This window comes from Crocodylus porosus, unplaced genomic scaffold (genome assembly GCF_001723895.1).
Source record: "Crocodylus porosus isolate Cpor-Errol unplaced genomic scaffold, CroPor_comp1, whole genome shotgun sequence".
Taxonomy (NCBI): Eukaryota; Metazoa; Chordata; order Crocodylia; family Crocodylidae; genus Crocodylus; species Crocodylus porosus.
In genome coordinates this window covers 49679408-49704509 of record NW_017728906.1, presented here as the reverse complement: position 1 = coordinate 49704509, position 25102 = coordinate 49679408, and the positions used below count along the sequence as shown (strand labels likewise).

Below are 25102 nucleotides of genomic sequence, written 5' to 3'. Positions count from 1 at the left end.
ATTTCATGCTGTTATGAGTTTATATATACAAATGTGTGGGAGCATCAGTGTTTGTCACCTCATTTAGGACTGATTTCAGTCCTCTTTTGTTCTGGAACTTGCAAGGAGATAAAAGTGCTGAAAATTTGATATTCTCCTTAGTAGGGGAAAGAGGTTTGTCTAGGTCACCTGAGCAATGAACTGTATTTTAATGCATTTGACTCAGTGACATTTTGGTATAAATTCAAGGCAACTCCAAAGCATGGCACTGTGTTCACAGGAACTATAGTTTATGCTAAATTTATTTTATTAGGGCCCAGTCATAAGATTCTGAGGGTACCTGTGGAGCTGCAGGGAAAGGAAGTCAGACATCTCCATGCATACCTATGCAGGCTTACCTGCATTATCAGTCCAAACACAGAGAAGGGTTTCTACTCCCCCATCCTGATAGGTGGCTGGAAAATGGAGCAGTATACATTGGCTCCATCTCCCATGAAAGTGGCAAACACATCAGACTTGAAGGAAAAGGGCTGGCACAGCAAACATTCACTCTTCCCAGGGACTTCAGGACCATAGAAAAAGAGCTTCTGAGTCAGATATTAAAGTTAGGGAATGTAAACCAGGTAAAAACCAGGGGCAGGGCATAGTCTAGGAGAGTTTGATGGAGAAACCACTGATGTTTGCTCCTCCTTTTCCAGGAACTCAAGTTAGGGGGACTTCGGAAGAAAGGCAGTTGCATTTTTCTTTTATTTGCTTTAGTTCTGAGATGAGGCAGATTGAGTGGATGGAGAATGTTTAATAGGCCAACGCTGGTAAGAGGAGCACATGTTCTCATATTACTTGGTAGCAACAGAATGAGTTATGCTCCATCGACATTTTCAAGGCTTGCATTGTACCCTGAATACTAAAGTTTACATTTTTTCTTTTAATGGAGAGTGTAGACTGCACAGTTGATGGCTTTAGGCCTATCTACACCAGGAAAGTGAAAAATATAGGATTGTTGTGCCATTTTAGCCATTGGAATCAGAAGTACAGGCCTAGAAGGGAGCTCAGAAGGTCAGTCTAAGCCAGCCATCCCAGCCAAGTGTTTGTCTAACCGCACATAGAAACCTCCACTGGTCAAGAATCCACTTTTACAATTACAATTGCAAAACTGCTGCAGTGCCTGCCTCAGCAAGAACCTGGTTACATCACCAGGATAAAGTGCAGGCTTTGGTTTCACATTGGAATTATGCTCGTCTCATGAACCAGAATATCACTCTTGTTTCTGTTTATATGCGGTTGAGATGATGTCTCTAAAGAAGAGAAAAGGAATTCTGACTTTAAAAGACAAAAAAGTAATATCAATATGATTTATAGGGAACTTTATTTTGCTAATAATAAATTTGTGATTTAAATACAAATCGTTAAGAAATGACAAACATTATTCATAAATATATTGCATTGTCCCTATACATTCATATACTTGTGCTATAAAGTAAAACTTAGAAGTTCTCTAAAAGATATTTTTCTTGGTGGTGGTAGAGTATAAGACCAGTTGCGCTAACAACAGTCTGATCTGTTTTTCAGAGTGTTAAAAACATGATGTACCCAACACTGTTCAGAAGGAGTGCAGACCACATTGCCTGGGGTCTGATTTTTGCACATGACTACAAAAGTTTTATGTTAATTACACTGGCAGAACACTGGGTAGAATCAGGGTCTTGCTATTTTTTTTAGCTTTTATGCTATCTGGGCAGGAGGCTTCTTGTTTTCTTGTGGAGGCCAGGTCTCTCACCCATTCTATTTTGACTCCTCACCTGCAGGGGGGAAGGATTGGGCATTACATAGCATGCAACAGGCTCTAAAGCTTGCTCTGGTCCTGGCATTGAGGCTAGGGACAGAAATCTCACATAAACTGGTATAAATAATTGGAAACCAGTTCAAATCTGTAACGCAACAGAAGTTCAGAAAACATACATTGCTTTCAAAATGGCCAAACTCAGTTTAAGATAAACCTGGATCAGACTTAATTGATTTAGGTTAAATCAGTTTATTAAATTTCTGACCCAGCTCTCCTCTAGGTTCAAGTTAACTCACAGTCCCTCAGCGTCTGAGGATGCTTTGCACCTCTTCCACAAACTCTTTCTCCCAGAATGGGAAGGCAATCCTTGACCCCAAGCTGTCTGCTCCAGGTGAGCTTGGTAGGGAGCTCTAGCACCCCCTGGCTTCTGACCTGGGACACTGCAGGCATGTGGCTGCATTTCTGGAATCAAAAGTGAATGTCTATTCACTTGTTTATCAGTTCAATCTGTACATCTTAGACTAACCTGCAAAGATGGAATCGATTCAGCTTGGGACTTTTTGACTGTCTGTACTTGTCCTGAAAGAGAAAACTTACAACATTTAACAACTGAACTTTGACATCATGTAGTGTAGCATACTGTCATTAAACTACTGGCCCCAGTCCATCTTTATGATGGGCTCAGTTGCTCTACTGACTACAAAAATGTCCATTGTTTCACAGCATTCATGAAAGTTGTCACTGCTTCCAAAGCTCCCTCTGCTGGACTTGCAGAACACTAGCAAAATAAGAGATTTCTAAACAAAGTTGTTGGGTTGTTTTTTTTAAATAAAACACACATTTCTAATGCTATTGTAGTACTCAGATGATTTTTTTATGGGAGTTACATCAATAGGAGGTTTGGCCTATTAAGTCTATATCTGGTGATTTTTACAAGGATAAAATAGGGCTTCTAATATATGATCGTAAAAAGCATAAATATTACCTTCTGGATTAGAACCATGATTGTAACCATAAGTAGATACATAATCACAAGTAATCACATTAAATAACAATACTTGGTGCTTAACTAACACCATCTATCTATCTTGCATGCATAAAATGCACTACAACAAAGCAACTGGAATAAACTGGACAATTGTCTCCCATAAAACTTTCACTCTAAGGGCACATGGAGGATATGTGTACACCTTACAATACAGTGCAACGTACACATACTCAAACTTTAAACATGAGGAAAAACTGCTTTCTCTTTTAAAGATTTTTCTTTTCTTGTGGCGAGCCACCTAGAGCAGTAATATTCAACCAAGGTGCCTTGACATCCTTTCAAGGGTGCCATAAGGTTAGCACTATTAGGTGTATAAACATGATTTACAATATAAACCCAGAGGGTGAATCCCCATGAGCATGCACATGTGGTTTGTGGCACGCTCCAGACTTACACGTTTGCCATGCAGCGTGTGCTGGCCAAAGCCATGCTCCAGCTGCTGGTCACACTCCACATGCCTGGATTGCTGCTGCTGCAGCCCTGGGAGGCCCCCAGGACCCCAGGTTAAGGTTCTGGGGCCAGCCCAGTGTTGGCCCCAGCCTCCCCTACTCCACCTAGGGCAATTTGCCATGCGTGTGGAGGGGCATGCCCAGGGACAACTAGCTACAGCACAAATACGTGCTGCTGCGAGTTTTCCCTGGGGGAAATGCATGTTCCTACTCATGGGGATGTGCTCATAGGTTTCACATATTAAGTCCAAAGTGTTAAAAAGATTCTAGTGCAGTCTTTCTGAGTTCTTTGCAAATGCAAAGAACAAAATATTTTTCTGTAGTCAACAAACGAGTGAAAACAAAGAGCTAGTATTTTCCAAGGGATGACTCAAATCTATAAAAATTGAGAACCACTGTCTTTGAGAAAGCAGCAAACCCCAATCCTGTGGTGCAGTCAGGTAGCTGGGGAGAACAGACGTGAAACAAGGTTGGAAAGAGGAGTGGCAGAGTTGGATCAGGAGGCAGGGGGTTAGATTATAGATGTTTGTGCACACATATCTGGACAGCACGATAGTTACAGACTGGGCCAAGTGGTTAGAGAAGGGGACTGCTATCAGGGGAGTTAGCCTATTTCTATTTTTTTTTTTGTAACTGAACTGGAAATGCCTGTGTGGACTGATGTAAATGGATTTGGCATTTTATTTACATTTAAATTTCTTATTTTAATGAATTAAATCAGCCAGCAAGAAATAATCACATGCATATTTTTAATTCATTTTCCTAAAGAAAGGTTAATTCTCATTGGCTAGCATAAATTGATAATTCTGTTTGCTAACTGGGAACATATGTTATGTCTATGTACATTTAGATAAACAGTTACATAGCTTAATTTACATTTATTCACTTTCTTAATTTTTACATTTTTAATCTGTTAGAAAATAGTGGATGTAGGATTTTTACCACAATGGCTAATATTTTTATTCGTGATTGGTGTCGAGCTGGACTTGGATAGAAATTGGAATTCATTTAATATGAATAAAACATCATTTTGGAATAGCTGCTGATTAAATAAAGCTATTTGAAATGTACTAGTGATATAAAATATAAAGATTATTAAACCATGTTTCTGCTTAAAACTGATTTACTAAACAAGGTATTAACTGTAGTTAGTTAACTGAATTAATTGTTTCTCTTTAGCTGAATCAATGCCCTTCAAGTTTTTAGAACTAATAACTCTTATCCTTTTAAACTTGATTTTTATTTTGAGATAGGAAGAGGGAAAACAAGCTTTCTTGTATTTTCATTTTCCACTCTGTCTAGCGTCACTAAAGTAGTTATTAAATTCAATTAGTTGAATAAACTGACATGAAAAAAAATACTCTCTGCATCTAGAAAAGAAGCTACTGCTGTCAAAAGTGGCTAGAACACTTCAGTAAACTCTGGTTCTAAGTGCTGAGCTAATACCTTTCCCCAGTTCAGTGATTTTACTTTATTTAACGTGTTGACTGCAAATGTGGATTGCTTGGGGGAAAAAATCAATATAATTATTTTAGGCCTTACATAACATTCATGTTTCAAGTTTAATTTAAAACATTTAATTTTGCAAAGAAAGTATTATTTAATTTAAAATAAAAATCCTATATTAATATACTTTTTTCCAGTTGAAAAAAAACCCTATTTTTTTCTACCCTGGAATGCATTATCTAGGTTGTCTTATGGGAAATATAAATTTACGTGTGTCAACAAACCATTTTAAACACCAGTTTGTATGTTTTTAATTAATTTTGTGTTTTGTATAAATAACTGTTGAGTAAGTCCATGCAGCTATCCAAACAAAGTGTAGCCTCTAAATAAAAGTGTTGAAAGGGAAAGATTTGTGGAATTTGTAACTCCTGTGTCTGTTAAAAGACTTGGATAGAGATCACGGGGGGGTGTTTGTGTTGAGAGACTGCATTTGGTGGTAGTATTGGTCACAGACATTATTTTAGTTATCTTTATTTCTTCCAAGTAGTGTCAGATGGGTTAGCTTGCGATTGAAAGTCATCATCTGCACTTTTGTATCGTAATAATGAGTGTTTGCGGCTGCCCGCATGTGTTTAGTCCCTTGTGAGCCCACCAAGGCTTGGTGTCCTTCATTCCTGCTACCCAACCCACTGTGCTCCCTCACTGCTTCACATCCCACCATCAGGAGGAAGTGGTTCAGTTTGGAGGTGTTATTTTGCCCTGAAGGCATTGTTGTCTGCTGCAAATACAACCCAAGAGACAGCAGGTACCAACCAGAGATAGGGAGAGGGGGGAGAAGGAAGAAAAACAGAATATGGTTTGGTTTAGTATGCATTAAATGGAAATTACAATAAGGAGGCTGACTGATCTCATTTCCAAAATATTGTATTCTTTAAGTACCCTTTGTAAGACTGTGGGTAGGAGGACTTATGTACTGCATAATTAGCCTGACCTAAATTTGTTTATACTGGATAAATTCACTAACTTCTTTACAAAGTGCGGATTTAGAGGATCAGACATAAACACAGGTACAAACCAGTATAATAACAAATCAAAAAAGAGTGCAGTATTCTCTACTTCACTAACAGTACAGCTGACTTAGGATGTAAGCTGTTGCTGCCAATTCAGTAACACTTAAGTGATTAGGTCCAGTGATTAATGAAAAATCAAGGCCTGTGGATCTGTGTCATCTGGCTCACAGGATACCTGGAGGGGCTGGGAATTTGGGGGCAGGGCGAATGGGAATGAGCTACAGAGTCCCACTGGGGATGTGTTAGCAGCAGAGCACATGCAAGGAAAGCCTTAAATCCTGCAGCTGTCTCCTGCCACTGGTAGCCCAGTCACCAGAGTGGGTTCAGATGTGGCCTGCAAGGAGAGCTCTAATCTGGATCTGGCCTTGTTTAATTAATCCTTTATTTGCTCTCAAGCAAGGTTTAACATTGAAAACTAAAGATCCCAGCCTTTTTATTCTTTCTTTCTTTCTTTTATCAAGAGAAATAACATAAACTATCTTTATTTCTTTTGCTTACCTAACACTGGTGCATGGCTTTTGTAGAACATTGCCTGCACACTTGATTCAGAAAGCTTTCTTTAGAAGTGAGGAGGTCATCTGGAGTCTTAGGGAAATGCAGAGTAATGTAAACGCTATTTTTTTCAGGAAATTGAAAAGATTTGGAAGCTATCATTAATTTTTCTGCCTGTTACTACTTCTGTCAGGGTTGGTTATGTTCTGTGTTTGTTTTTCTGTCCCCTCTTGCCATTTTTCTCTTCAAATTTTCATCCTACATGAGGGGAAAGGAATTGTGCATAAAATGCTTTTCTTATGTACAGTTACAAAACAAGGCAAAGTCAGAATACCAATTATTGTAATGATCCAAGCAATTAAAAACACCTGTAAACAAACCTCTCAGCTTCCTTTGTGTTGGTCAGCTACTTACGTATGCCATTGAGAAAGAGGAGATTGCTAATGTTAAACTAATATAAAATAGAATAATTGGTAAACATATTTTCCTTTTAATGTTGCATGGTAAGCCATTGTTCAGTCATTTATTTATCTATAGTGAGTTGTTGATTATGAGTTATTTATAGCCCATTCATGTTCATAAAGCACTGCAAATATGGCTGGTCCCTAAGAACCTTATTACACGTTGCACTTTGAGCTGCTTAAATGTTGACTGGTGTTAATGCTAGCCTGGGTTTGGAGCTTTTGCACTTTAAGGCTAAAAACCTTTTCCAACTGTCTCCACCTGTCCAGTTTTGAGTTGCCACTGCAGGGCTGGTGAGTGAGGACAGACTTCTGTCCTTGTTCTAGGTGGGGGGGTGTGAGAGATGGGTTATGGGGGGGAACATGAAGCTGGGAGGCAGAGAGTTGATGGGGTTGGGGTGGGTTATGAAAAGGGAGGTGAAAAGGAAATGGGGGTGGGGAAAGGGTGGGGAAATGAAAGAAGTCAGCTACTGAAGGATAAAATAAAAAGAAGTAAAAAAGAAGTAAAAAGAAACAAAGAGGAAGTAAATTTAAGTAGATCTCATATTTTAATAAATTGGGATTTGGGATTGAAGTGTGAGGGGTTCAGGTTGTATTTTCTAGGTGCCTGGGAGGTAGGAGCAGAGAGAAAAGGGGATTTGGGGACACCAACTGCCCCTGCCTTGTGAAGGAAGCCCCAGATCATGGGGATCCAATCCAGCCCCCTTGTTTGTTCCTCCTCAATCCCCTAGACCCTACTCATGGACTCATCCATGCCCTACAGACTGTCTAGCTGACATGCGCTCTGCAGGCTGTTTGCATGGGGTTGCACACCCTCAGGGACTGCGGGGGAAGTTGGCTTGGTGCCAGAACCTCCCCCTGGGCAGTAGAGTTCAGGGGGTGAAATGTTTGTCCACACAGGAGAGGAGAGTGGGGGAGAGGGAGGTACTGCATCCTGGGATGCTGGAGGACTTCAGCTTGGGTGGCTCATCTGTGAGGAATGGTCACAGATTAATGGAAAGCAAGTTGGGTAACATGGATCAGAGATAAAACTGCCCTGCAGAGGCATCACTTTAAGACACCTAAAATGTGTTTAAAACTAATTTCACATGAGAATGTGTGGACAGTCCAGGGGTTAGGAGCACCAGGAATTGCCTAAAATGAATGGCTAATGTGGTCCCAATTTTCAAGAAAGGGAGGAAGGAGGACCCAAGTAACTACAGACCTGTAAGCCTCTCCTCGGTGCTCAGGAAGATCTTGGAGAGAATCATCAAGGAACACATCTGTGGGGGGCCAGCAGGGGAGATCATGCTCAGGGGCAATCAGCATGGGTTCATCAAAGGCAGGTCCTGCCTGACCAACCTGGTTGCCTTTTATGACCAAGTAACTAAATCCTTGGATGATGGTGTTGCTGTGGACATAGTCTTTCTAGACTTTAAGAAGGCCTTTGACACTGTCTCTCACCCCATCCTCATCAATAAATTAAGCGACCGTGGCATTGATGCCTACACAGTTGGATGGGTAAAAAATTGGCTGATGGGGCGCACCCAGAGAGTAGTGGTGGACAGGTTGTACTCAACTTAGTGAGATGTGAGCAGTGGGGTACCCAGGGCTCGGTCCTTGGGCCCGCACTGTTTAACATCTTCCTTAGTGACTTGGACAAGGGGTGGAAAGCACACTGTCCAAGTCTGCTGATGATGCTAAGATGTGGGGCGAGGTGGATACACTTGAAGGGAGAGAGAGGCTACAAATAGATTTAGACAGACTACAGAAGTGGGCAGATGAGGACAGGATGGGGTTCAACGTAGACAAATGCAGGGTGCTACCCCTTGGGAGAAGGAATCCACAGCATACATACAGGCTGGGGAGTTCCTTTCTTGAAAGGACAGAGGCAGAACGGGATCTCAGAGTCCTTACTGACTCCAAGATGAACATGAGCCGCCCATGCCAGACCGCAGCCACCAAGGCCAGCCGTGCCTTGTCATGCATCCAAAGATGCATCTCAAGCTGGTCCAGAGAGGTGATACTCCCCCTCTATACGGCTTTGGTCAGGCTGCAGTTGGAGTACTGTGTCCAGTACTGGGCGCTGCACTTTAAAAAGGATGTGGCCAGCATGGAGAGGGTTCAAAGGAGGGCCACCCACTTGGTGAGAGGGCAGCAGGACAGGCCCTCTCTATGAGGAGAGACTGAGGGACCTGAACCTGTTCAGCCTCAGCAAGAGGAGGCTGAGCGGGGACCTGGTGGCTGCCTACAAACTCATGGAGTTCAGTAGCAAATAGGTTTAAAAATAAAGGCAGCCCTTGTGGAAGTCAATTGCAAGAACTCTACTCAGGCAGAAAATCCATGCTTCCAGGGAGAGAGATCCTTCAACTACCTTCATTTTTCAGGACACATCTTGCAAAATAGTATTGAACAACCCTACATAGGCCAAATGACATGTGCTGCACTTTGCCATCTCCCACTGATCCTTGTAAAAGTTAGAGATACGTGGTCACTACTGTTTTACAATTTGTATTATATTAATGGCCACCTGGGCTGTATTTAAATTTACATCCATCTGAACTTTTGAAGCTCAGGCTTAGATTTCTGAGAAGAGAAGTACATGGCTTTACAAACCAAAATATCATAGATATGGTCTCCAAAGCAAGACTTCTTACTTGATGTACAGGAGTTGACAATTGCTAGATTGTCCTTTTCTCCCCAGCACCACCTGGGGAGATAAGGAACAATGGCAGTAAGCTGAAGGAGAATAGGTTTAGGTTAGAGATCAGAAGGCACTATTTTACAGTTTGGGTGGTCAGAATCTGGAACCAACTTCCCAGGGAAGTGGTCCTCGCCCCTACCTTGGGCAAATTCAAGAGGAGGTTGGATAATCACCTGTGTGAGGTCTTGTGAACCCAGCATTCATTCCTGCCTGTGGCAGGGGGTCAGGCTAGATGATCTGTTCAGGTCCCTCCTGACCCTAGCTACTATGAAATGTGTAACAAGGCCCTAACTATCTGTGTGAAGTTACCTTTCACTTCACTTTCAGCAGTGGTTCCCTACAAAGGGTCCACCAGATATGTACATGTCTTAAGCTGTTTCATAAACCAGGTATCTAAATACCAAGAGTTTATCTTCAGCTTCAGAGTAAGAATGAAACCAACAAGAAAATTTAAGATTCCTCCCTCCAATTTAATACCCTTCCCTTCTTTTATGTCACTAAAAACGTTCTTTTATGTTGTTCCCTAAATCTAGGAAAGCCTGTCAATATTCAGCTCGTAAGCCCCCTCTCTTCTTAAAATTAATTTCTTCTAGAAGTCTCTCTGTTTCTTTGTTGCTTAGTATTCTCGTACCTTCCTATCCTTTAACTGCTGTTTTGCATTTCATTTTCTGCACATAAAACACATCTCCCTTAGATTGTGATAATGTTGGAAGAGGGAAAGTGTGTCTTTCAGTGAATCAGTAACTCCAATCCCATCCTAGTCAATGAATTTTGACCTTGACTTTGGGGTAGGATTTATTCCCTGGCATGAGAAACATTGTGTAGACCTACCACAAAATATAAATAATTGTTTAATATTAATGGTGTATATTATAGTGTGTACAAAAAGTATAAATTAAGGCAATGGTCTAATTTGGGTGTCAATGAAAACAAAGAGCCTTTTATAATATTTAAAAGGAAAACTTACAGCAACTTGTCTGTTTTTGGTGTTTCTGTTTAGATATTAACCCCAGTGCAGATCAGATCTATTTGCCAAGCTATATTAGAATCAGGGAAGCAGTATGCAGTGAAGAGGAGGAAACCATTCCCACTCATGTACTCTTATTATGGAACAGAGTACCTTGGTGAGTAGAACGCACTAACCAGTTTATAACAAGGGATTGCACAGACACCAAAGTTATTGATTATTTCAGAAATAAGATGATAAATACTGATGTGTAGATACAGACAATATGTAATGTTGTTTTCCTTTACTCACAAATGATCATACAGATAGATCTGACTTCTGTATAGATGTCTGCATAGGCGACACAAGGAGAGCATGGCGGGGTGGGAGGGGGGGCACATGTCCCCCTTGACAGGGCCGTCCCCACTGCCAGTGCTGCTACTGGTGTCTGCAGGATCTTGCCAGCTCTGGCCCCACCGCTGATGCTGCCAGCAGCATCTGTGGATGCTCACCAGCTCTGGCCCTGCCACTGATGCCACCGGTGGCTTCTCTGGGTGCCCCCCCAGACTCAGGAGGAACCAGTCACCCATGGACATGTATAGACTTGTGGCATGTGTGTTATGTTAAATGAAATGCAGTGATTAGAGCATTTCTAGTTATGTACCCCATATGCTTATACAAACTCTAGTATTTCCTTTCTGAGCAAAACCTATGAAGGGAGTAAGCTTTCTGAAGTTCTCCCCATTAGGCTGAGACTTTCTCTTCTCTAGTGGTAGAATTTATGTATGGAATAATGTATATTGGTGAAATAATATATTCATAAAACACAGTAGAGCAATCTGTTGCTTACACAGACTAGATCTGTAAAAGAAAGTGTGTTTAACGTTCACTGTTCTCAAATGTTGCAATCACTCCTCAGTGGATTTAGGTGAATTCATATAGAGTTATCCTTATATTTAGGAAGACAAAAGATAAATGGTAAAAAACATCTTAATATCTTCCATTTGTAATAACCTTCCTAAAAACAGAATTATAACCTGCCTAGACCAGACGGAACAAATCCTGGGAAATGAGTTTTGATAAAAAGATGCACTGTGATGGATGTATGAACAAAGAGAGCTTTCTTATTTTATCGTTGTTCTTTACAGGCGCAGCTCATGGACTTTCATCTATCCTTCAGATGCTGCTGTCCTATTATGAGTACCTCCAACCTCCAGATCAGGAGCTTATATGGCAGAGTGTTGACTTCCTTATGGAACAAGAACAGAACTGCAACTGGCCTCCTGAACTGGGAGAGACAATTGAGCGGGAGAATGAACTTGTCCACTGGTGTCATGGAGCTCCAGGTTCAGTTCAGAATGATGTTGTGAAATATCCAGATGTTACGACACCTTTCTCTCTGTTATCTCTGTATGATTTCATTGAGAAAAATCAGCTGGGGTCAGATTGTACTGATTTTATATTTTATGTGAAACAGCAAATTATTCATGGGTTTTTTTCCTGATTAAGAATTTTTGTTTATAGCAAAAGCAGGATCAGGCAAGGAGGAAAGCTCCCAAGTGTTCTTTGAGGTTCTACAAATAGCATGGCAATTCAGTGGAACAGTATATTACTAGGGCTGTGTGAAATGTCAATTGCTGTTTTGTTTTGAAGCTGTTTCAATGTGCTTCAAGCTCAAAACAGCAAAGTCTAAATGAAACAAAAGGCTTTGAAATGAAACAAGGGCACTCAATGTTTTGAAAGTTTCAAAACATTTTGAGTTTTGAAAGCTGGGCTTGCTGCAGCTAAACAGAAACTAAGGAGAGGGAGAGGAAGGACTTCTCTGATATTGACATCTAGCTCCTTGTTCAATCCCTTAGCTCTCTGATTGTTTCCCCAGCTCTTCCCTGGGGGGTGTGGGCCCCTGATCTGCATGTGGTGTTTCAGCAGGCTGCCTCTGAAATTACAGTGGCAACCTGCTGAAACCCAGTGCGCAGATCCGGGGGCCTGTGACCCCTGGGAAGAGCTGGGGAAATTATCAGAGAGCTGGGGAATCAAACTGGAAGCTGGGGGAATGTTCAGGCCCCTGAACCAGGTTAAACTAATGCACTGCTTCTTCTGGTAAAGCACATTTTTTTAACGTCTGCAAAGCCACCTTACTGTCGTGAGTTGCGTGGCTTCCAAAAATGGTATAGGGCAGGGGTAAGCAATCTTTTCCAGCTGCAGGCTGAAATGACTCACTCCAGGGCAGGGGTGAGTGGACGGGTGCTAGATCCCAGGTACTGCTACTGCTTGTCTCTGTGGTGGCACATGGAAAGTGCCCACAGCTAAACCTCACCACTACCAAATGCTGCTGAAGCCCTTGTATGCAGACTGGATCCAGTGGTTCTGCAGGCCAGATCCAGCTTATGGGCCATAGATTGCCGACCACTGCTATAGATGAGTCACAAAACAAGTTCTGGCTGATTGGATTGGGAAGCTTTATGGAAAGGGACCCAAACAGATAAACCTAGTATTTCTGAGTGGGCCTGCAAAAGAGCCCTTTGTATCTTCCTCTTAAACAAAGCCTGTTTCTGTCTGTTGTTATTTCACAGATCTGGCAGTATGACTTTTATTTTAAACAGGGAAGTAGTGTGTACCAGAAAGTTGCTTTTGCTGGTTCGCTATTACATTTAAAAGCCATGGTGGGAAAAGAGAATCTTCAGTTTAAGATTAGTGAAGCAAAACCCATGTATCCCACACTGGGTTCCAAGCCATGTTCTAGTATGCTTTGCTTGTGATATTACATAAGTTGCTTTTTGGTCAAACCCATACATTGCATTGAACTCTTCTTATTTTCTTAGCATAAAACTACGGCAAAACTAACAGTGCTGCAGTACCAATTGCTGACCAAATACAGACAACTTCTTTCTTGGAAGGAAAGAAAATTGCTTTCTCTGGGAGGTTAGCCACTGACCAGAACTGTCCTTTTATCCATTGCCTTGTTAGTACTTCGGTTATTGCAAACCTCAGTGGCATTTCAAACAGTCCCAATTTTTAAAAACAAAATAGCCTACTGGATGAACATTTCTTGCTTATTCCTTAAAGGTGAATGATGTTTCTAGAGCAGTATATAGTTTGACATGTCCCATTGTAATAGTTAATCCCACATTAAGTGACAGATTTATAGCGTGCTATCTTGCAGTTCAGTGCATCAGAGCTAGAAATGGATGTTTTACACTGCTGTTGGAAAGCATGTACTCTCCAGTGAGATACAGCAATTTCTTTGAACCTAATAAAATGCAAAGTATTCAAATCTTAATGTTTATAAGGAAATTGCTTCTTCCCAGGGAGCCCTTTATATTGTGTCATTCAGTAGTCACATGTTGAATACAGCTACCTCAGTAAATCATTTATACCACAACACTTATATATTATGGGTTGGCCCTGTGCCACAGATAAGCTATTCTGAAAAAAATTTAACTTGTGTGGTTTTTTTTTAATACTTATGGGTATATTTTGTTTGATTTTTTTAAGTTAGGTTCCTTTAGTTACCAGCAACACAGCTGTACCATGCTGAGATTGAAATTTAAGCTAATCAAATCAAATCACCAATAAAAATTATCCAAAACATTGTGGAGTGTAGAAAGAGGGTTTCTCACTAATTTGACCAGTGCCTGGCATTTCAGGATTTTTTTGGCTACAATAACTTGTAGCATGTCTCACTAGAGAAGTGGTAGTTTCTGTTTGTAGAATAGTTCTCTAGTTTCTCTTTGTAGAAACATGAGCTGCTGGGTCCTGAACCTGTCACTGGTGCAAGACCTATGAATTTGATCAGTGTAATTTGGTGTGTTTTGGTTGAGGGGAAGAAGAGTTCATGGGAATTCCAGATTAGTGAAATAAAGAGAATATATTGTGGTGGGCCTTTTGAAAAGCAAAAGCGCAGCTGTCACTTTAAGCTATTTGAGGTTTGTGAATGTTAGAATAAGACCTGGAATGATATGGACAAGTGTTCAGATAGCAGGTGACTGTCAAAGGCTCATAATAAATGCATCATATCTTTCTCAATTTATCAGGTAACCCCCTCCCCAATATGCGTACTTGTGTGAATACGCAAATATATATGAATATTCTTATACAGGGGTTGGCCACCGTTTTTGCTGCGGGCTGCTTTTGGAATCTGGCTCCTGCCACAGGCCTCAAACATCCACCTCCTGCAGATGCCAGCTGCCTGTGCTTCCCCTTGCTACTGATCCCCGTCACTTCTGTGGCTAGAGTAAGCACAGGTGTGGCAGAGGAACAGGCTCCACTGTGGATTGCTATGCCATATCAGACAGTGCTGACACCCCAGTTCTTCTGTATTGAAAATATGACATTTCACCAGCTAGACTGTACTTATGAAAACCTAACCTCTCTACTGTTTTCTAGGCATTGCTTATCTGTTTGCCAAAGCTTATCTGGTTTCCAAGAAGCCCCAGTATCTGGACACTTGTATTCGCTGTGGGGAACTAACATGGCAGAAGGGCCTATTGAAGAAGGGACCTGGTATTTGCCACGGGGTGGCTGGTAGCGCATATGTGTTCTTACTCCTATACAGGCTTACTGGAAACTCTAAATACATCTACAGAGCACAAAGGTTAGTGTTCTTATTTCACAGCAGTACCTCGCTCAATACATTATTCAGATATATTATGATAAGCGTCTTGGGAAACTCAAACAGGACATACAAAACCCTTCATAGTCACTGGCCCAAATCCCTTCACATATATGTATCTATCTATCTATCTATCTAGGAGGCAGTCAGGCTAACCCCACCCAGCACCGCCACCACCGTTCCACTCGCACAGTCTGTGGCAGCTTTCCCCACCCTGCAGCATGGCCCACCTGCCAGGAAGAGGCTCACTCTCTGGGGCACCATGACAGGGGGTGCTGCCCCCATCATGGTCACCCCCACATCACCACTTCAGCAGCAGGGTGGGGGAGGGGCCAGAGCATAGCCTGTATGGCACCTTAGGTAGGGGGGCCAGGGAGGTTGGCTCCTTCTAGCATCTGGTAGAGAGGGCAGGAGGGGGTTTATTCCACTGCTTGCCGCACACACAGAGCGAGTGGCAGTGGTTGGGGTGGGCCAACCCTGCTGCAGTCCCCCAGGGGCAGAGTGGGGCAATAATTCCCATCCTTGCCCCTCCACCTAAGGAGCCCTGCCACCTGGGCTGTGCTTTGCCCCCATACTGCCACTGGAGTGGAGATGGGGGAGTGACCATGATGGGGAAGCAGCCTCTGTCATGGTGTCCAAGAGCATGTGCCTCTTGCTAGGAGGGGGGTGCTGCGCTGTGGGGCAGGGAAAGCTGCCGCAGACTGTGCAGGGTGACAGGTGGTGGCACGAGGGGAGCTTGCAGGGCTATGGCCCCTTCTGAGCCCCGGTACCACCATGCGCCCTGTGCAGTCCATGGCAGCTCTGACCCCTGATCGCGGCCCCTGCCACCTCAGGAAGAGGCTCATGGTCCCCAGTCACCATGGGAGGGGCTGCTGCCCCGTCAGGGCCCTACCCTGACACGGCTCCAGCAGCAGGGCAGGGGCATGACTAGAGCCCGGCCGGCAGTGCCCCTTAGGCAAGGGGGCAAGGAGGGGGGTAATTCCCCCCTCCTTTCAGCATCTGGTGGAGGGGACAGGAGGGAGCACACTTGCCCCATGCAGAGAGTGAGTGGCGGCAGTGGTCAGGGCAGGCAGACCCTGCTGTGGTCCTCAGGGGCAGAGGGGGTGGGAGGAAATAACCCCTCTTCCTTCCCCCTTGTGTAAGGGGGCCATGTCAGCTGGTGTCTAGCTGTGCCCTGCTGCTGCAGCAGTGAGGGAGGAGCACACAGCAGACCCCGACTCGGGTCCGTGGGACAGGAAGTGGGGAATTAAACCCCCTCCCTGGCCACTTCACTCCAGGCTACTGTCAATGCTGGTGGCACAGGGGAGGGAGGAAGCGGGGAAAACGAACATTTTTGCTGCTCCCTTCTGGGGCCAGCATGTAGCCAGGCTCCCACCCCTTCCTGTCCATGCTCTAGTTGGGTAGCAGAGGGAGCAAGGCCAGCTCTCCTCCACTGGAGCAGAGAACACAACCCAGAGAGCATGCTGGGATGCTGGAGGACTCTGGTTTAACTTAAACCAGGAAGAGGTCTTGGACAGAAGTTGCATAAACTGGTTTTAGCTCAGCCAGTTAAGTCTGATACTACATTCAACCAGATTTATCTCAAACCTATTTTAGCCATTTTGAAACTGGTTTATGTACACTGAACTTACATTCTATGTTTAAACCAGTTTCTGATCACTTAAACTTGTTTATGTGTAATGTGTGCCCCTAACCTCAATGTCTACATGTGCAGCCCTGTTAGACTGCAAACTCATTAACTCTGCTGCAGGTTGGTACTTGTAAATACAAGTACAATCCTACAGCAGAGTTCTTTAGTGCGCAGCAGTGCACGTGTAGAGGCTGCCTCATGGCTAGCCCTTCACTGAAGCAGCCTTATGCCCCAGCCAGCTCAGTGTGCTGCAGTGCCAGGTGCACGTTCAAATGCTGAGCCTGGGGGCAATAAACTCCAGCGCAGTATGCACCAGAGTTTATTGATCTGTGCTCATTGCACATGTAAATATACCTGGTGGAAGCAAGAGGAAGAATCCTGCATGGGAGTCTGTCAGGCTGCAGTTATTCTTTGATTCAGATATTTTTTCCTGATTTATCCTAGCTATTGTAAAGGAAAATACTGAATGTGTTTCTTTCCTCTTTCTTCTGTGAAAGAGGAAATGATTCAATATTCCTAGTAATATATTTTCATCCTGTTCATTCTGCAGTATTTTGAGAACTTTTCATCTGCTTAACCGTATCTCTGCTACAGGATTTGTTACATCAATCTGAAAAACCTTGTTTTTATGAATCAGGCTGGATGTTGTGAAACAAAGACCAAAACGTTGTTTTTTTAAAAAACAAATCTTATTTCTAGAATTATTAATGTCATGCAGACATCAGAAACATATGGATCTCTGAAGAGTGTTGAACATGTTCTCACAGTAGTGTAACTGCATGGGTGACTGGGACATGAGCCCCAAGTGCTGATTTAGGGGAGGGCTCAGGAACAGAGCCACTGCTGCTGCTGGCCTAGCTGCCGCAGCCACCCTTGCCTTTGGTGCCTCCCTGAGGGCAGAAGCCTGTGACACAGTGGTTTCCAATCTCTCTTCATTAGCAGACCCCTAAAAAAAATTTTGAATGAAGATATAGACCCTTTTGGAAATTTCGAATGGAGGTTCCTTTGAATCGTAAGTGTGGGTATTCACATACTTTTGATTGATCATCATCATCTTTCACAGACCCCTCCAGAGACCACAGATTGAAAGTCACTGCTCTAACAAACGGGCAGAGAAATCTGTTCATGTTCTACATATTGAATGGTGTTTTCTAATGACAAATGTGTAGATGCAGAGGGATACCGTAAGATCAATTGATTAAGAAAGACTTCCTTTTTTTCCTTTTCTGTTTCTTAGGTTTGCGGAGTTCTTATTTACAGAAGAATTTAAGGTTGGCTCCCGGGCATTAGAAAGCATATGCAGTCTGTACGAAGGCTATTCAGGGACTGTGTGTTTCCTGATTGACTTGCTGCAGCCCAACCAAGCCGAGTTCCCTCTCTTCAGTATATTTGTCTAGAGAAGACAGCTCTCCAGTGCCACATTGGAACAGCCAAGCAGAGGGCACCTGTAGTTTCACTTATCTGTCTTGAGAGGCTATTTGCAAACAAGCCACATTCAGTGGTGCCACTAATGTGAGCCTTAATGTTGCCAGCGTCAGGTGAAAACCTAAATATACTAGGGTTTGGGGAGGGAAGTCTGGGGTAAAAAAAAAAAAATTAACATTGTATTTACAAATTGAGGGAATGAAACAGTTTTTCCAAACTGAAAGGAGAGAAAACACCAGTACTAAGAAGTAAAACCTGCTAATTATTCAAATGAGAGTGAAGGAGACATTTCCAGTCTTTAATGTGGTGGTGAGTTAGGAAAAACAAGATGGAAATCTGACTTGTTGAGCTATGGAAAATAAATAAAATGATTTTAATCCAGAAGGTTTAAAGAGAGTGCCATAAAAAGAAGTAATTACAAAGCTACATGCTGCTAGGTGAGGAAAGATCACTAAAGTATGTAACGGCAAAATCTGTATTTTCTTAATAGAACCAGCTTCACTAGTACTAGAACTACATTTAGTAGCAGTATTATGTTTTGAAATCTTTTTGCTTTCATATGCACACATCCTTGTCCAGTACTCCCATTGCTCTTGGGGCGTTTCACATGTGTAAATGAGAGCTGAATCTAACCCTGCCTTTCAGAAATAAGGTGAGGAACACTGCATGACCACCGTGCAATAGCAGTACTGCTTTGGATGGGAATCTTCTCTTTTACAAAGAAGATAAATAGAAGCCACGTAGAAGACAAATCAGTAAATTTTGTAGCAAGGTATAGAAATCAGACAATTTCCTCACATTATAATATGCTCTGAGATAAGTATTACTTTTTGCCAGATACATTAAAAAAGCACCCCTTCCTTTAAATATGTATTTCTTATAGCAGCATTATTTGAACAAGAGCATGTATATGGAAATTGAAAGAAATATTGATGTGACGGGTTAGCTGGCAGTGACCTAACCCAGGGGTTTTGAAAGGGCAAAAGATGATTGGAGGACTTGGGATTCCCTTTCCTCACCAATCTGGTAATGATTTGGCCCAGGGGTTTTGAAGGGGTAAAAGATGACTGGAGGACTTGGGATTCCCTTTCTGCACCAATCAGGCCCCAGAGACTCACCCCCACCCCCCAGTGTCCTGATTGGCCCCTTGGGTCACCTGGAGGGGGATAAAAGTGGCAGCATGGGCTGACTCTGGGGAGAGACCAGTGAGGGACAACAGGGAAGGAGCTTCACAGAGCTGGCAAGAGCTGAGCCAGTAGGGTAGGAACAGTGCCCCGGAAGAGCCTGAAAGAGCAAGACCTGTGGGCAGCAGTGGGACCCTCAGCAGTGTGGTGTGCGGCTGGCAGGAGAGGCTCCCCACTGGGCTCCAGGATCTCCTATGAGAGACTGCAGCCAGCAGGAGAGGCTCCCCCTGCTCCAGGAAGGATCTGAGCAGCGACCTGAGAGGTTCCCAGCTCTGCTTCCAGCTCCTCCAATCAGAGCCCAGGCAGCTTGATGCGAGATCCGGGCCCCTGGAAGGTCAAGACCCCTAGTAGGCTGGAGTAGTGCCACCTATAACTCAGAGTCAGCAAAGTAACTTATGTGTGCCACCCAGTCCCAGCACTCTGCCTACTAACTTTCCTCATGCTTTGTCAACTGGAGAAGATACAGCTTTTATTTCTTACAGCCCATTCCCATAAAGATTTCCATTGACTTAAAGGGATATTGTATAGGGCCACTGAATGGAGCCAGCTCTTGTAAACCTTACATATACTAGTAGAGTTAACCCATTCACATGCCTAGTGCCATTGATTTAATGACTTGTATAAGTCAGGTTGCAGAATCAACTCCTTGGTATTTAGTGTTACTGTGTAGTGTTTAAGTATTTCTGAAGTAGCTGGCTTTCACATTTAATTGGTAAATAAAACAAATCATTTCTGTACCAATTCAAGTACATTGGATGAAAGGAAGTGGCAAAATGCAGGGTGGTGGTGTTATTCAGATACTATAATTATTTGAGATGAAAGGCCTCACTTAAAGGAATTATTATTATTTGCTTCATTCTTGTGGGCAGAGAAATTGTACATCTCACAGGTACATATACCCATTGTATTGAATCCTGAGGTCAGACTGAGTACTCTGTAAGAAAAATTAAAAGGATTTGTCATGTCATCATCCAAAATGTGCCTAAGATCATTTATCTCAGATCTGTGGACAGTTGGACATCAGGATAATCTGATTTTTATTTAGGTTGCATCCTGAGTTTTGAATAGGGAATAGATTTTATTTTTTGGAATTACTACCTTTCTTACTTATGTTTCAGGAAGGTGAAATTTTTGGTGCACACCTTTGTCCCTGTTACTTGATATTATTTAATTCCAAATTTACATTGTCTGAAATAATCATTTAGGTATAGCTCAAAGTTACTAGTTATCTGTGTCAGGCTTTTAAAGAGTTGCTCTAACTGCATTTTATTTTATGCTGCAAAACAATCTTGAAAAGATTCTTTTCTAAAAAAAAAAAAAAAAGAAGGGCAGATTTTTGCTGTTATCTGGGCTCAGGGCTGTTTTAATTCTGCAAATATTAACAACATTATTTACAGTGCAAACAGAACAAAACAGTCTGTGTTTGATAAAAATACACAGTATCCAGTTCAGTCCAGAGCAAGAAGTTATCAGCACATTAATTATCACATTTTAATCTTTTCTCTTTAATCTTTTCTTGTTCTCCTTTGTTTAATTATCTTTGGTGCCACAAAACTTACTAGCATCTGATTAGTTTTATCTATGGACTTTTCAGTATAGACTCAAATCTGTGCCAAAAATGCAAGCCAATCTAGAACATAGGGTGAATAAATACAATAACTGAGATGGAAACTAAAAAAAAGAACGTTGATACTCTTAGCATACAAACTAAGTTTAAAAATAAGGATCACAGTGATGCGGTGTTTTAAATACAGTAAAAGCTGTGTTATCCAGCATCCATGGGAATGGGGAGTGCCAGTTAATCAAATATGCCAGTTACCTGAGAGGCATCTTTGCCTGTTTGGGCTGGTGCACCAAGACTTGTGCTCCCTGGCATCGGTGTGCCGGGGGACAGGGAGTGGGGCTCCGCACAGGCTGCTTTGCCTCAGGCCATGGTCCAAAGTTGGCAAAGTGGGACTTGGTGAAACTGGAAGTGCCGGGATGGGACTTTTGGTTTTGCCTCTGCCTCATCGATCAACATGACAGTTAATAAAGCATGCCAATTTAATAAAGTTCTGAATAGCACAGCTTTTGCTGTATATAAAGTAAAAAATATGCAGTGAAGTTAATGGATTTGGTCTCTTTTCTGTTTTAACTTTCAGTGGATATAGTTAATCTTTTAATCTCATTCCATATAAATGACAGGACGTGTAACAATTAAATATTCATCCTCTCTTCTCTGATACTTTTAATTTTGTATGGGGTTCATTCCTTCTGATTTACATTTAATAAGAATTCTCTTCTTATATACTATGTATTCCAGAACCACCAGCAAGCAAATTTCCTGCCTTTTCTTGCAACCCTTGGTCATGCTAGCGATTTTGGCCATAGGGATAGTGTCTTTTGGTACCAATCCTGTGATTGAGGAGTTCTTGTTTGAATAAAGATTGTATGCTGGGCTTCTTAATTAATATCCACCCACCAAAAAAAAGCAGGCATAATCACTTGTCATTTTCAGAAAACTGGGATTGGATATCTTCTTTAAGCCAGTAAAAGTTTTGCCATTGATTTAAGCATGAGCAGGGTGAGACCTACAGTTCATTGAAGAATAAGATATAACAAAATTATATATTTCAGTCCCTTGCAGGACATCTTGTGCTGAAATTGAATTATTCATTTCTTTTATCTTAAAAAGCCTTTCACATACTTCCTTAGCAGTGAAGCTTCTGTGTGCCATCAAAAAATATGCTGTTCCACTTTGTTGTTTATTAAGATGACTGTGGTGCAATTGCTTTAATGTAGATTTAATGGCTCAAATTCTGATCTTTAGAATTGCAAACAAAGTCTGTGCACATTTTCCAAGTTTCTACAGAAGCAAACACTAATTTATGAGTTGACAACAATGAACAGTTGGTGTGGAATTTAAAAAGAAAATTATCTGATGGAGTTAGGCACTTAAGTGGCTCACGATAGATCTGCAGTGCAGTGGGAGGGTATTTGTCACAGCACATGTAGACCTACCTGCTCAAACTTAAATTAAACTGTTTAGGGTACTGACTGCAGTAAGGCCTTAGCAGCTCAGGCTTCAGCATGGGCAGCAGAAGCCTACTTATGCTTGCAGGTACTTGTTTAGCAACTGGATCCTATTCAATGATGGCTTCACTGTTTATGCTACTGATCAAGCTAGGTTAAAGCTAGTTTGGGTACAATGATGTACACTGTAATCACACCTCCTGAATGCGGTGTAGACATTACCCTCTGGCACTTCTGAAAATGTCAGTTGTAATGCATATCTGGATTGTTTTTTCTTTCCTCCATGTAATCTCTGCCTCCTTTTTACTCTATTTTCTATATTTGTAGCTTTAAGATATTAACAGGAACTTGAGTACAGATACCAGTGCTTCTTTTTGTGACATACAATAACGTGGTAAGCTATTTTGCATTCTCTCCTAACTGCCCTCGGAGACTAATCAAACTGTCTCAATCAGGAAGTTACCCCTTCCCACTCCAGTGCCATAATCTTATTTGATTTGAAAAATCATACCTCTATAAATTCTGCTAGTGCCATGATAATACTGTATTCTAGGAGACCCTTACCCAGCCTTTTTCCAAATGCAGAACAGCAAATGACAGACTCTCATTTACATATTAAAGTGAAACCCCTTAATGTGTTTTATTACTTAAATAAAGGCCATTTAGTGAATTTAAGTGGTATAACCCCATGATATTGTTTCTGGTTATGCTTTCTTAAGCAAAGGGGATATACTTTGTCATATATTATGTGTGTCATTGCTTATTTGTGATATGTATTTATACATATGTGTCTTGTTCTTATTGAGTAAACCAGTAGACTAGATATCAGCCAAAGGGGCTATATACTATTTATGATTGTTGTCAAGTCATCTGCAAATTCTTGTTGAATAATTTATTCTAGTTGGAAATAGGATACTAGATATGCAATATTGAAGTTCAGTGATTTTAGTATTTATAGAGCTAAATTCAGTTTATAATTTCCAGTACCATAAGTGCAAGTTCTAACAAATACCTCCTGTGTTCTCCTACCATTTCCAGCATCTCAATGCCTGGAATATATTTATTTTCTGGCATTGCTTTATATCTGTATACAGGTTTTATTTTTCCTTTTCCACCTTGCACCCATGCTATGAATTGCTTCAGAAGGCTGGATTAGCAGTCCAGTTCCTTTGCTCTTGAAAATGAACTGTAGGACTCAATATAAAAAAGAGACTGTCTACATATTTGCATTACAGTATTTTCACACTTCCCTCTGGTCTCTGCTCATTGGCTCTGCCTCTTCCCTAATGGTAGGTATAATCACTGTACTGTATATTGTCACTGATTTTTCAGGTCATGGACTATAACAAAAAATGAATTTAAATGAAATATTTCCATTTCTGTGGTATCTCATTTCTATTAAGACAATCATGAGAGGATGGATAAAATAGCTAAATTTTCCAAAACAGGCACTTAAATTGTTTTTAAAATGTGCACAAATGAATGGAGATACAGTGATCGTCACCCTTGAAGATTTTTCAGCTACCTTTGTAACTAAATAATGGCACTTGGGTATTCTGATACTAAATATATAAAAGTGAAGTGAATACCATGAGAACACTGATATGTTTCAAAGGTCACATTGTAAACCTATAAGTGTGACCATTGTAGGCAATAAGCAAGTGTGAAATAAGTGGGTCATTCTGTAGGCAGTCTGGTGTTTGGCCATATGCACATGGAGTTACAGGCCTTCCAAACACCAATGTATGTGTAAGCATGCAGTTGTCCACTTAAGTACATGCCTGTATTTTTAAGTGTACATCTTAGATGCTCGATTTGAACATTTGACCCAAAATAAAATGGGTCTCTCTGGCCTGCAGGGTGGTTCTTAATTGTAAAGTTCCTCTCTACCTATATATCTTTCATGTCCTTTGACATATATGAGAGCATGTAGGGAGCTCAGAATATGTAGGATATAAATCTCTATACAGGTCTAAAGATGAACCTTGCTTTAAAAGAACCATATAGGTGAATAATCTTTGGCTAGCACAACTAGCTTACATCTCTGTCAAATAAAAAACAACCCAACAAAACTTGAGGCTGTTTTTAAATGGTTTGGATTGAGTAGCAACAGCATTAAGGCTAAATTTAAAAGAAATAAGAAAATAACCAAAAAATCACATAACTAAGGGAATGACATACTGCAAAGCCATAAGCCAGAAAAACTCAGGGCCCACTAAACAATACTAAACAATGTGAATAGGCATTTTCCAAGAGGATAGCACAGAATTTGCTTCATTGCACAAATATTTGTACAGCATACACTGTACTTAACTGGTTTTTGCTGCCTTGAAAAACACATCAATGTCTATAATCGCAAAACTCATCAGAAGCAGTAGATTGGTGCATAGTCACTGAAAACAATTCTGCTCATATTGGTACTGTTAGTAGTCCTTACCACCATGCATTCATGTAGTTTAATTAACTAATTGAAATGTAATGTGAAGAAATTCAATGTGAGAGCAATCCAAGAAATATATTGTCATTGCTACTTAGTGTTTTTTTCATTTGTGGACACCTAACAAATTTTGAATGGAGGTGCAGACCACTTTGGAAATTTTGAATGGAGGTGCTGGAACCCTCTGAACTGTAAGTGTAGGTATTCACATACTTTTGATTGATCATAGTCATATTTTGCAGACCCCCATGGGTCTGTGGGCCACAAGTTGAAAACCATTGCTCTATGCATTTAACAACACCTCAAGTCATGTTTTGAAAAATAAATACGTAAGTAGTATGGCATTTAGGTTCAACTGGGGATCTTTAAGAAGAGGCTTGATGCCTACCTGGCTGGACTCATTTGAGTCCAGTTTTTTCTCCCGCCCAGGCGGGGGGTCGGACTT

General features: G+C 41.6%; 1 protein-coding gene across 1 annotated transcript in view; it reads left to right on the top strand.

The window, feature by feature from the left end:
* LANCL3 (LanC like 3) overlaps positions 1 to 19019 on the top strand; it is a 44301-nt gene extending 25282 nt beyond the window's left edge. Inside the window, exons 2-5 of the mRNA XM_019529118.1 lie at positions 10412 to 10535; positions 11506 to 11703; positions 14744 to 14951; positions 17837 to 19019. Coding sequence (XP_019384663.1) covers positions 10412 to 10535; positions 11506 to 11703; positions 14744 to 14951; positions 17837 to 17996 — 690 coding nt within the window. The 3' untranslated portion in view covers positions 17997 to 19019. The remainder of the gene's footprint in view (positions 1 to 10411; positions 10536 to 11505; positions 11704 to 14743; positions 14952 to 17836) is intronic.
* Positions 19020 to 25102: the final 6083 nt, after the last annotated feature.